At 41.5% G+C, this 13,854-nt stretch overlaps 1 protein-coding gene across 3 annotated transcripts in view; it reads right to left on the bottom strand.

Moving 5' to 3' along the window:
* The window catches only part of WDR45B (WD repeat domain 45B), a 31,333-nt gene extending 22,161 nt beyond the window's left edge, over nt 1-9,172 (bottom strand). The window contains exons 1-3 of one of the 3 annotated variants that reach the window (XM_030534146.1): nt 8,987-9,172; nt 5,205-5,270; nt 172-246 (exon numbers count right to left, since the gene is read on the bottom strand). In XM_030534146.1, coding sequence (XP_030390006.1) covers nt 172-246; nt 5,205-5,220 — 91 coding nt within the window. In that variant the 5' untranslated portion in view covers nt 5,221-5,270; nt 8,987-9,172. The remainder of the gene's footprint in view (nt 1-171; nt 247-5,204; nt 5,271-8,986) is intronic. The other 2 variants (XM_030534145.1, XM_030534144.1) reach the window with 2 other exon arrangements.
* Nucleotides 9,173-13,854: the final 4,682 nt, after the last annotated feature.

The following is a 13,854-nucleotide window of genomic DNA, read 5'->3' as shown; positions in this document are numbered from 1 at the left end:
AAATGGCATGAATGAGACTCCCTGTGGAGCCCTTCCTGGCTGGAAGGAAAGTCATTGGACAAGGGCTCAATGCAAGAAGAAAAAGTAACCCAGGCAATAGCCCTGTGGAGAAGACAAGTAGGCTGGACTTTCAAAACAGAGCTAACAGAAAAATGAGAAAGCATCCCACACCTTGTTTCTCTTTTTCTTTGAGAGGATCTGCATTATAAACTCTGAATCCATTTTCCATTCCACATGCAAAGCATCCTAAACACAAAATGAAAAATATGCATTAATTATGAAATACAGGCAAAACAAAGTAAGTCAGAGGGCTGGGGGTCATTATTTAAGAGCTTTAATGTCAACGAAATTTCAAGAAGACTGTTGCTTATCTTCAGTAGTTTAAAATAGAAAATGTAAGTTGAAACTGTGTAAAGTTGGTTTTTCCCCACTTTGTTTCAAGGCTGGAAGTCCCTGGTGCTCTGTTTAAACAGGTGGTGAAGAAACAATGGAAGGAAAGGAGATATCACATAGGAGGCAGTTTGATCGTGAGTCAATACCAGGGAAAAGGAAATCACAGTTTTGGTGTATTCTTACTGAAACTTACACTCCCCAGTAATAGCTAGCACATAAAACCCCTATATTCACTTCATGTACTAAAAAAGGGAGTCCTAATTCAAATATTCAGATCCCTAATTAAAAACTTTACTACATTGTCTAACATGTTCATTCCTGAAATAGGTGAGAATGATTCTTTAGCTACCATGGTCTGAAGTCCCTTTCAGGATAGTGAAAGTTGGAAGTCCATCAGTTCCAATTAACTGTGGGGAACTACAGGAACTCAAGCAACTGACCTTTTAAACTAAAAGAATTTAATATACAGAGATTTTACATATCTGATCATTTTTTAAGCTGAAGTCCAGAATTGGGTTATGCAGATCTCTGAGATATTGGGGGGTGGGGAGAAATGCCTTTTTAATGGATTCCTTCATACTCCCAGTGAGAGTTCTTCTATTTGATTTAAGTTAGTAAATACTAATGGTTCCACTTATCACAAGTAAGTAGCGAGTCATACTACCTGCCAATATTGGACTAAGGCAGAACACACAGAAGCCATTAACAATCATTCAGAGGTGGTAATTATTGTGCATGAAGAGATTGTTACAGAAAAAAGTTAACCTGATAAAACAAATACACAATTTAAAAGTGAGACAAGGTGGGTCAAAAGAGTTCTGGGTAGCACAAAAGCTGGTCTTTCACCAAGAGAAGCTGGTTCAATAAAACATATTACTTCACTCACCTTGTCTCTTGTATCCTGGGCCCAATCCAACTACAACACAGCAAACAATTTACAAGTGGCATATCAAAATTCATAAAGAACTTTGAGATTCAAGGTCACAAAATAGTTAGAACAAGTTTAATTTTATTCCTATGCAATGATCTGAAATTTTTTTAAACCATCTTTTATACAAAAGTTGAAAAGGTGTGTATTAAGTGTCTACCCATAAGGAACATTGTGACACTCTGTATCCCCATGTCCACCCCTTTTTCAAGATTATGATAAACTTTGTACAAACTATGCCTCACAAGATATCATCGGAAAACTCATGATTTGCTGATCTTTATTGTCCTAGTAATGTGTGTGGCAACACTGTATGTAAAGTTATAAGATTCTACCATATGATGTTACTAAGGGCTAGTTTACACTAGAAGTGTTACAGTGCAGCTCTGCCACTGTAATGCGTCTGGTGATGACACTATGCCAACATGAGAGCTCTCTCCTGTTGGCATAATAAAACCACCTCCACATGAGGTGGTAGCTACACTGGCAGAAGCTCTTCCACTGACAAGCACTGTCCACACCAGCACTTAGGTCAGTGTAACTTACATCACTCAGGGGGTGGTTTATTCACATCCCGGAGCGATATAAATCGTGCTCAGATAACCTGTAGCATAGACAAGACCTAAGACACATTCCAAATCTGGGGAAGCAGCCACAAACCAGTTCCTCAGAGAGGAAAGGCAAACTGACTCCTCAGCCAGGTGTCAATGAAATCAAATGGACCATCACCTGGTTAAGTGGCCATTCTTTGGCAGGAAAAAGGGTATGAGTGCAAAATTTACATCTTGGCAAAGGAACAGTTGAAGGTTCCTGTCCCCACAGACTACGTCTCCTGAACCCCAGCAGGAGAAAATTAAAGAAGAGGAAAAGGCACAAGAAGGGGAATAGATGCCCCAAAATATTCCTCCCTCTCTCTCTACCCACGGCAGCCACAACACCTGAAGAATAAAGAAAAAGCCTAGGATCCTGTCTGAAAGGCATTCAGCCAGTAAAACTGCTGAATTATGTGGTGAGAGACTTTTGTTTTGGATTCACTTAGCTTGCTGCATGCATTTTACCTTTTATTTCCCTGTAACCAATGATGAATTTTATGCCTTGTTACTTTTAATCACTTAAAATCTCTTTCTGTAGTTAATAAATTTGTTTTATCTAAACCAGTGTGCTTGGATTGAAGTGTTTGGGGAACTCCATTTGAGAGGATATGCACAAACCCTGTAATTTCTATTAATAAAATGACAGATTTATATGAGCTTGTGCTGCCCAGGACAGGGCTGAACACTACAAGATGTGCATGTTCTGAGGGAAAGTCTGGGACTGGGAATTTGCTGATGTTGCTCTGCAGCATAATTCAAGAGTATCTAGCCATAGCATTCACACAGTATTTACATGCTGGAGGCTGTGAGAGAGCAGACCAGGTAGATGCTCTCACAGTAAAGCAGTGTAAAAGGCATGCCAGCTTGGAAAATTGAGGTGAAACTGCTGTTCAACAGATTGTACCCCAGGTAATGTCACAAACATCTATTCCAAAATAATAAAAACCAAGGGTCTTGTCATGCTCTGAGTTGTGGATATTAATTTGGGGGTTATAAAACTATTAATAAAAACCTTACTTCACACTTTCCTTCATCTTGCCAAACTATTTGCTCAGATTCCTATGTCCAATTGTTCCTGCATGTCAAAATAGCTTAGTTGTTCTGCAGCTGAATGGCAGAGAGCCTGGAAAGAAGGTTCAGGCTGCATATTGTTCTCACATTTGTAAATCCTTTATACCAAGCAGACATCTTATGATATTATAGATAAAGTATAGATGTTTATTATGGATACCTACAATTAATGAAGCGACATATCCGCAAAATGATTATATCTGGTACTCTAGATCAGTGCTTCTTAGTGACTGCCCCATGGACTGTCACTAGACCCTGAGATCTCCCTGACACAGTTTAGGAAGGCAGCAAGCCAGCCCCGTAGGATCATTATGCCACATAAATATATGCAGTGAAACATCTGCATGGCACCAAAGATATTCAGATTCTTCTGACTATGGATTATCAGCTATATACTGGAATTATTTTACAGATAATTTTAAGATAGGCATGGTTGATATGGCACAATCACTGAAAAACAAATGGATTCAACATTTTTGTTTTTCCTGAAATTTTAACTAGCTTGCATTAGCAAATTATCAATTTCAGGAAAATAATGTGTTGAGTATTGACAGCATCCTGTATTTATATCATGGGCCTTCCAGGTCAGCAGTCAAGATAGTACTTGGTATATGGAGAAATCCCTATCCCTCTCACAGAGGACTGAAATACTGCCAGAATTTTAAAGTAACCCAATAGCCTATTAAGCTGTTTCAGTCTAGGCCAACAAAAAAGTTTGACGGAAAGGAGATGGAGGAAAACGACATTAGAAGTTTGTGCTGAGAACTCTGAATTGTTAAATCACTGGATTTTGGGGGTATTCGTTCTCTTTTCCTCAGTTTTATTGCCATCTTACTTTAAGAGACAGTTTCTTCTCAAATATGATCATCCACGAGCTTGATTAGTTGGAGGGGAGCCATTACACCATCCACAGGATGCAAGTTTGGGAGTGTCCTTAGGATTCCAGCTGACTGAGCTCATGGAAAGCAACAATTACAACAAGTGCACTGCGCCTCACATTGATGTCAGCAGGTGCTTCGCCACTGATTTTCAATAGGTGTAGTATCAGGCTTTTATTTTGCAAGCACTCATTGCCAGGAGACACCCAGGGCAACATACGCCGCTACCTCTGCATCTGCTTTCAGTAGTACAAAAATCATCAGAATAGAAGAGAAAGGCCAATGATTTTCTTCACAGGCACTGATGTACTAGTTTGTAGAGCACAACTTCAAGCTAGGCTTTGATATTTCTGCTTGGCTCAGCTTCTAAAAAGTTCCATGTGTGTGAGAGTGTATATATATGGAAAAGGGCAAATGGCTAATACAGTATTACCAACCAAAAAAGTCTTTAATATTATAGTTAGTAAAAAGATGCTTTAATGTGTTGAACTGAGAGGCTTCTAGTCAAGCTAGAGCCACAGCTTCATTTTGTCAGGTGTCATTGATTTGCAGCATACATCAACATGACAAAGCAAAGGGCTAGTTCCATGAGCTGCAACTATGGAGTTAATAAATTGGTAAGTTATCTGACAAACCTTACAACTGGCTCTAAGGCTCTGTAGTGTTTCCCCCACAAGGGAGAAATTCTCTTTCCAAGGTAACGGCAAGCATGATATGGTGATGATATAGTTCTGGATGAGAGTTGATATTTCTAGGAGCCTATTTTTGCAAATTAAATGTCCTTTTTATGAAAGGCTCACTACAGAATGATTGATATATTTCCAGTGTAATGTGGTGGTTAAGTAATGCTTTTTTTTTTTTTAAATTGTTAGATACTAAAAAAGGCTTTTAAATTTTGCTTTAATATTAGTGAAGTACCAGCATTGTATGAAGATACAGACTAACACGGATGCTACTCTGAAACCTAGCATTGTATGAGAAACCCAATAGACTGTATGTTAGCAGACATTAAAGTTTGCTATAATGCCACTGATGTTTTCTACAAAGACAGACTCCCCCGGATAAGGAAACTAGAAAGAAAGCTCATACATTCCCAGGAAACTTAACTGAACACAATATACTTAGGGTATGTCTGTGTTGCAGCTGGGAGTGTGCTTCCTAGCCCAAGTAGACAGACTCCCACAAGCTTTGTTTGGCCTAGCTCATTAAAAATAGCAGTGAGGACATTGCAGCATGGGCAGCAGCTCAAGTTAGCCACCCAAGCTTAGACCCAAGAGGTCAGATAGACTAGCACCCAAGGCCAAGCCGGAGCCAAGGCAAAGCTACTGTAAGTCTGCCTACCTGGGCTAGGAGGCATGCTCCAAGCTGCAGTGTAGGAATATTTTCAGAGACCAGTACAGCAGGTTGCTGGAGTGGGAGAGGGAAGGAAACAAGAATGAGCTTCCATATTTAAGGGTTTTGGTTTTTTCTTGACAGTGAAAACTATGCAAGACAAGAGGACTCTTTAAGTTCATAGTGCACAGGTTTGAGCAGGAGAGAAATTTAACAAGCCAGCAGTTTATTCCATCACTGCTACAAGCCTGATCCAAGAACTTTGCAATTACTGTATGTATTTGATTCTAACCAATTTTAACTCTCACCTTTCTTTTTATAAATAAACCTTTAGATATTAGATACTAAAGGACTGGCAACACCATGATTATTGGGTAAGATCTGAGTTACATATTGACCGGGGTATGAGTCTGGTCCTTTGGGATCAGAAGAACCCTTTTGTTTGAGGAAATTGGTTTTAAATAACCACTCATCATTAAGTCTAGTGTCTGGGTGTTGAATCCAGGACAGGAATACCTAAGGAAACTGCATTTCTGACTTCTTGTTAGTCAGTGTGGTAAGACAGAAGTTTACTTTTGTTGCTGGATTGGTATATCTCAGAGGAATAACCACTAGTTTTGGGATGTGTCCGCCCTTTTTCCCAAGCAGCTTGTCCTGAATTTGGTATTCTCAGTTGTGACCCATGGAAGCATGGTGACAATCTCTGCTTCACATGACAAGCTGCTCTGAACCTTTCAGATGAAAGAATGGACCAAGCAAAAAGATACAGATGTGGACTCAGACATGAGGTATCACTACTACACTTTCAATTCTAACTTGTGTTTCCATAACCTACCATAGGCTCTTATTCCTGTGACAATGCCCAGTGACTTAGGAGCCCAAGTCCCATTTTCAACAGTGGCTTAGGCATACAGAAGCCTACGTCTCCTTGAAGAACATCAATGGGACTTAAATGCTATATAAAATTTTCAAAGGCACCTATAAGTATTGTTTTCTTTACTTTTATCCTTTTTCTTATTTAAAGAAAAAAGTAGTAGTACATTGTTTAATCTTCAACTACAACTTGAATTTGACTATTATTGGTGGAATGTGTACAGACTGCCCATATTGACCCAGTGTGCTAAAGTAAAAAGGGAGGGCTTGGAAGGGGCTGAAATGCCTGCCCTAGGAAATGCCATGCTACGTAGAGGAAATCTTTTTACTTTAGGATCAAGGATACATAGATGTATTGTTATATTGATGTCTAACAGCATCCTCTGATCTACGCACATTACCTAAGACTGCATACTTTGTTTAAAACCTGTCAGCTGCAAAGTCATTTCTGCATCATGAGGTCTAACCATTTTGTTTTGCTGTTAGGCAGGCTTGAGAGAGGGAGAACAGCCTAATACCTTGAACACAGGACTGACAGACAATTTCTGGATTCTATTACCAACTCTGTCATATGCAGTACGACACCAACGTGGCAAGGGGCCTGAGAGGAATCCCTCTCAGTATGTGAAACTACTCCTTCCTTAACTGATAAGGTTATTATGAGGTTTCTTTAATTTGTTCATTAATTTGTGAAGTTCTTTGAGATCCTTGGACAGAAAACACTACAAAAGTGACTTAATTTAAAGTTTGATATAATCTTAATTAATAAAAACTTTGACAAAAATTTTTGTTGTGAAGTCCTTGACAGAACTTAGCCTTTTCTGTAAGATAAGGCAACTTCAATGAAAAGTTATCCTATATTAAAAAAAGTAGTAATATTGCTCAAAGCATAAGAGGAAAATATGGGTTTCTGATACTGCAGATGAAACACTGCAGCTGAAACATGCCAGTCATAGAACTAAGGTCTTTTCCAGCCCTATTAGATCATCCCTCCTGTCTTCCTGCAAGTACAGGATTGACTATTCTTGAGCTATGAGAAATGAGGTTATTGCAAAATTTCATTCAGGCACCCACACTAAGTTTCAGCACTCCAGTGACTCAGATTTTTATTTCTGGTTAGTAGGAAAATGGAAGAAGTAGTGAGGTGTTCCTCCTAGCTACTCTTTTTAGAATTACATTCACAATGACAGAAGGGAAAAAAGAAAATAAAAAAAGGGCTAGTTTACATTGGCGATGCTAGCCTACGCGGCAGCGCTTTAACATGGCTTGTGTGGTTGCAACAGAGCTCTCCCAGAGCTCTTTTAAAAAAAAAACAAAACAAACAAAAAAAACACACCACCTCCACAAGGGGCACTGAAACTTGCTGCACTAAGGGGGTGTTTTTTCACACCCGAGGGATAAAGTTGCAGCACTGTAAATTGCCAGTGTAGACAAGCCCCCAGATAAGCACTTTTGCATCCTAAATGCTATCAGGTATCATACTGGTTAGGCTATTTTTAAATATACCTCTTATAACTGGAAAGAGAGTTACAGTAGCTTGCAAACAGACTCCCCCTGACTTTCTTTGCCTATATAACTAGGGGTCTGTTTAACTTACCAGTTTATTTAGAATAGGTACCTAACATGCAGTTAAGGGAAGCCCCTCAGCTCAGGTACTATCTTCCTAAGAGTTTGTACAACTACTTCATACATTTTGGGGTACTACCATAATTAAATAATGCTCAGGGGTGTCATGTCAGACAAATTCATGGGGTGGGGGCAAAGTTGCATCAGCATATACAACATTCTCTGTCCCAATTGGCATCATTAAGAATAACTACTAGGCGATTATTTCTTTTCTAATGATACATAAGGCCACATAGGCTGTGTTACAACTTAAATATCTTTCCCTGCAGTGACTAGTGATTTTAGGTGCCTAAATTTAAAAAGGAACCTGATTTTCAGAAACAGCCAAAGGAAAAGCAGCGACACCCTAAAAAAAACAAAAAAAAACCACTAGCCACTTGAAAATTGTTCTCAGTCTTGGGCTCCAAAAGCATTCTTCTCAGACTTGATGGCAGAGAAAAACACAAATAAATAAGGGCATAGCACTGCAAATACCACATAGAAATATTCCTCTGCTTTAAGGGACAATAGCTGCATCTACACTGGTAAAATCCAGATTAATAATGCCCCACCAGCAGTAGCAAGAGTGGAAACTGTAGTGTACACAAGATGGTAGCAAAAACGGTGGCACTTTGTTGATGTGATAGCTTTCACTGTTCTAGCACGTATAGAACTACGTGCAAGATTTTTCCTAGTATACAAAAAGCCAAAAAGTATCTCTCAATATGATTATTGCAGAAGCCACACTCTGAAGTGGTCCTAAGTCTGACATTTAATTTCCCTAACAGCACTTAAGCTAAAATGGTTAACCACTGTCACACTCCAAAACACAAACCACTTCCCAAACCTGCTTTAGGATTTGAAGATTTACAGTTGTGGTGCCCTAGAGTAAAGCCACACAGTCCCTGAATTTAATCAGAGATTAAGACAGTGCCTAGAGCTGCAGGGAACCAGCACAGTGTGGTGTCACCAGGAAGGCGAGCAGGATATGCTTCCACATACAGACTGCCCGGGAGTGGCATTTCAGCCCCTCTCCAACCAGCAACAGGCCGTGCTCCCCTTTGCCTCACGGGAACCCCGCTCCTTCCACAGTCGCGGGGGGGGGGGCTAGTTTGTGTTGTCCCAAAACTTTTGTTGGGGGGACGGGGAGGGGAAGAAGGGAGAAGAAAGGGAAGTGCGGAGGACAAAAGGAAGGAATATTTCCCCATTGCAACTCCCTCCCAGCCGACCCCGCCCAGACAAACCCCACAGGAACCCAACCTACTCCCAAGACGCCCCCACACCCGCTTCCCCCGCAGCTCCCGGCCCCTCACCGTGGTCCTGGTTGAAGCCGGCGTACAGCAGCCCGTTGCCATGCGGGTTGGCCGGCAGCAGGTTCATGGCTGCTGCCGGATGCGGGGCTGGCCCGGGGCCTTTAAACCATCGCGGCCCGGACGGACTCCGCAGCCCAGACGCCGACACTCCCCGCGGCCAGCGGGCGGGCACAGGGACAGGCCAGCGGCGGCTTCCGACCCCGCCAGGCGGCGCGCCGAGCCAGATACCATCCACCCGACAGGCCGGGGAGCGCCGAGCAATCGAACCGCCGCCCTTTCCCCGCACGGGCAACCCCTCCCCCACCTCCTACGGAGACCCACCCCGGACGGGCATGTGGGATCCGCTGCCCCCTTCTTGGGGCCCGGTGACCGGGGCTGGCATGGGGGGATCCAGTGCCGACCTCCGGGGCTGCAATGGGGGATCTACTCCCCTTCCCTCCAGGACTGGCCTGGAGAGTCTTCTACCCCCTGAGGAATCTCCCCTCACTTCCTACCATCCTAGAGGGAAGCTCTGATTTAGTTGGGGTTGATCCTGCTTTGAGCAGGGGGTTGGACTAGAGGACCTCCTGAGGCCTCTTCCAATCTTCTATGAGTTCTCTGGGGCTGCTTTGAGGGAGGCCCACATATGGGGCTGGCAAAGGTGGAGCCTGGATCTGGGTATGCATTGAGGACCTGGAAGTCCTCTGTGTAGCACCCATGCAAGCTGTGCTAAGGCAGGAATTTTCTGTTTCTGCGGTGTTATTCTCAGTACTCTCCAGCTTAACACATTTCAGTGGAGTACTGTATAAAGGGTTGCCCTCACGTCCCCCCCCCCATGTTCCTGATTACACCATTCAAATGGTGGCAGGTATGGAACATCTCCTTCTCTCCCTGGGCATTGCTACAGCTCTCCAATATGCTGTGACCCATCTTAATCCAAATTCTGCCCTAGGTACTGATGTGTCATCACCCATCTTGATCTGAACAATGGCTGTATCTTAATACGGGTTTGTGTGTGCAATACCCCATTGCCATCTGAGTGCTATCACCTGGATAGTCATAACTGAATGCACAGTGTTCACTTGAACTTTCTGCCAAATAAATCACACCCTTCATAGCTTTCTACATAGCCACAGGGGCACCTAAGCTTTTCATATGACAGCCATGTTAGCAGTTTGGATGGGAGCCTCAAGGGTTACCCTTAATTTATATAAAATGGAGCAGATTGCTGCAGCTAAACTCATTTTTAATAAAGAGATGCAGCCCACAGGCTGCAGGTTGTGACACTGCCTCCCTTCACTCAAGAAAGAGTGTCACATTCAGGACCTCGCTACTACTGATTTTTCTATTCAGGTACAGCCTATAGACCCCATTCAGGATAGGGATCCCACAGTGCCAGGCAATGTACAAACATAAAAAGACACAATTCTTGCCTCAAATAGTTTGTAATCCAGTTTAAGACAAGGTGCAATAAGTAAGTGTAACAAACAATAGGAGGAAAAGGGGATGAGTATAGGAAAACAAAAAGATGAAACACTAACAGTCTAACACTGTTCTAACCATTTTTCAGACAATCACTGCCTATTTCAATTTCATTGTTATTCTTTTATAACCACTGCCTGTTTTTTTTATTGTTTCCAGATATTACCATTGGGTTTGTGTGTGTGTGTACTACAGAGGATGCAAGCTACATGACCACTCCTGAAATAGCTACAGCTGAGGATATTCATGGCAATACATTTACAAAGGGGAAGAAGGGAAAACATACTTTTGCTTGACTGATCTCAGTATATTTATTATTCCACACACACACACAAGTGAAAAGAATGTTACTAAGGCCCCGATCCTTCAATTACTTTTGCACATGCTTAATGTTATACACTGTGAATAGTCCCAAAACAAAGTCACTGTGAGCTCAATGGGACTGCTCACAGTCCATAACATTAAACATGTACCTGAGTCTTTTGAAGAATTAAGGCCTGAGACTATAAAGTCAAGCTCTCAAACTACACAATGCTAGAATCAAAGTGGCATGGGCATGTAGTCTCCTTGTGTAGTCTTATACTTACATGTTCATGTGCTAATTTTTCCACAGAGACCCAGCCTCATTCAGCAGTCAGGATGAACAGTACTTACTGAATGAGGTAGCCACTCAAGATTTCTATCTTTGTCATGCACTGTTATGGCACAGGCCTTATTGATTACACTCTAAATTGTGCCACTTGGCTGCAGCCACAAAGGACCATTATACCAATTGGGGATCACCTGAGCACAGGGACATTCTGTCCATGTACTCTTTTCCTCAACAATATCCCATACACAGGAGTCCCTAGCTAGCCAAATCCACTGGCTTTATGGTTCCTTTGTACTGGCAGAGAGGCAGAGTAGAAATCTGACTCCGAGGATGCAGAAGAGGGACTCATATTTAATTTTATACTCTCCTATTTGTATCTTCTCTTGCTATGCCATATCAGCCCCCTTGCCGTGTAATGTATGGACTCTACAGTATGCAGTATCAGGGCAGCCTTTACCAAGAGCGTGAGAAGTGAGGTGAATTTGTATCCCTCTTATCGAGAGGCTTTGGCTACCATTTGCCCAAGAGATCCACATTTAGAGAGTGCCTTTTGGACCCCCAGCTTCCCAGGATATCCCAGAAAGAGTTTTTTATCATCTGTGACCCGTCCTTTACAATGTGCTCTATTGTAGGCCTCTCCTTAGAGACCATTCTAGAGCTACTAATGCAGAATCTGACTGCTTACAGGTCTGGTGGTGGTAGATACCAAAAATCTATTACACTATTTCTCTAAAAACAGCACTAACTACCTGTTAATTTCCAAGTGCAATTTAGGATGCCTGCTTTGATTTTCAACATCCTGTGTGGTTTGAGCCCCCATCTCTTTGGGAGACTCTCTCTCCCCCAGGCTATTGCCATTGTTGAGATCTCTGAGTGAAAAGATGTTCTTAGTAGATGGCCCCCAACCGCTGTATCCTCTTGCCTCCACTCTCCAACTACTCAACTGTCTGTTAGTGTTTATGGCCTGGTGGAAGGTCTATCAGCCGCTTTTCTCTGATGTTTATCTATGGGGTAGGATGAAGTTGGATAAGTTGGTGTGTAATGTAATTGGAGAGGTTAAGTAAAAGTCTTTTGTTTTTAAGAGTTATCTATGTTAAATATCATACACACACCCAGAAAAGTTGCACTGGTTGCATTTTACATATTTTTGAATAAGCATGCACTGTGAAGCAAAGAACATCTCTCTGCCTACTAGCCAACACACCCTGTCTTCTTGAAATTACAGTTGGGAGGTGGAACAATAGCCAAATCCTCTCCTAAGTGCTCTAGCTTTGCAGAGGGAAGAGAGAGACGCACAACAAGACACATCTCATACAAATAAGGATATTGAATGTCCTGGCAACACCCTTCCTTTGGAATAATTAAGACAAGTATAAAGTTTGCAAGAGAACAAAAACTGAACTTTGCTCTTTTGTGGCTAATTTTCTCTTTGGCATCCAACTGCAGACACACCCTTGAGCAAGTCAATGTTTTTCCTCTCACCAAACAGGATCATAACTTTCCTCTTTTTTTTTTAATTAAAAAGTGAGCAAGAGAGTTCTAGTCACCCATGTTTTGGGAAACAATTTCTTTATAGTTGAAGGGAAATAATTTGTATAGGACAAAAGCATGGAATTTTGTGAGATCTGAGTTCCTCTGTCCCAGACTTGGTGCCATTTGGAGCAGGCATGTTACTTAACCTCTTTGTAACTCAGTTCCACAGTTTGTAAGATGGAGATGATAATACCACCACCCTTACTCTATTCACTCCCCCCGCCTTTGTGGCCTGTCATAATTTCTCATAATGTTCTCCAACAAATACAACTGTAAGCTTCTGGGGACAAGGAACTTTTGTAAAGGTTGTCTATAAAGTGACATGCACACTACATCATAAAATTGCCACTACATAAAAGAATAATTATCTTTGATGGTTTGTGGAGGAAGGATTCTGCCATCACTAGTACTTAGATTTTTCCTGTCTAATGTAATAAAAAAGGAGAATTTCCTCTATAGTTTTCTTTTTTGCCAGCCCATAGCATTTAACTAAAAATTGTATCTCTGCTATAGAGTTTTATTGGAGGGTTAAAAAAAAAAATCCATCTCAGGAAAAAGTTGTTTTCTATTAAATTGTGTAGACGGAATAATTTCTACAGTACTAGTAAGGATGGAACTAATAAAATTATGTAAGACTTTTCCATAACACTATGCTCCACTACTATAGTTTTGGACATCTACCTAGCAGTTTGAGCCTGGTAGCAGTGAACCTATTGGAAGCAGGAATAGGTCCTAGAATGTGGATGATTGTTATTGATTTGAGGCAAGACAGCCGGTTGTATTAGGTATGGAAGCTGAGAAAATTGGTTCTAGGCCCAGCACTGCAATATTCCTTTTGTGACTTTGGTCACATCAATTTGGCCAGGGATTTTCTTTTTAAATGTATCCACTACATTTGAATGCTCAGTCTGAGCTACCTAGATCATGATTTTCAGAGGTGTTGAGCACCTGTGGCTTCCACTAACTTTTATTTCAGTTGCAGAATGCAACAGCATAAATTGCTTATGTACAGTAATTAAAAACTACAATGAGAGATAAGTATCAGAGGGATAGCCGTGTTAGTCTGGATCTGTAAAAGCAGCAAAGGGTCCTATGGCACCTTATAGACTAAGAGACGTATTGGAGCATGAGCTTTCGTGGGTGAATACCCACTCTGTCGGATGCAGAGATAAGTGATCTATTACCAATTCAGATAATGCTTTAAACTGATCCCCTGAAATAAACACACTACTAAAGATACAAATAGAAGTCAGTTGCACTGCTTACCATTTAGGGTTTGCTT

The sequence above is a fragment of the Gopherus evgoodei genome, chromosome 15, assembly GCF_007399415.2.
Source record: "Gopherus evgoodei ecotype Sinaloan lineage chromosome 15, rGopEvg1_v1.p, whole genome shotgun sequence".
In the NCBI taxonomy this organism is placed as follows: Eukaryota; Metazoa; Chordata; order Testudines; family Testudinidae; genus Gopherus; species Gopherus evgoodei.
Note: the sequence above shows the minus strand (reverse complement) of the source record. Positions and strands in the feature narration are given on the sequence as shown.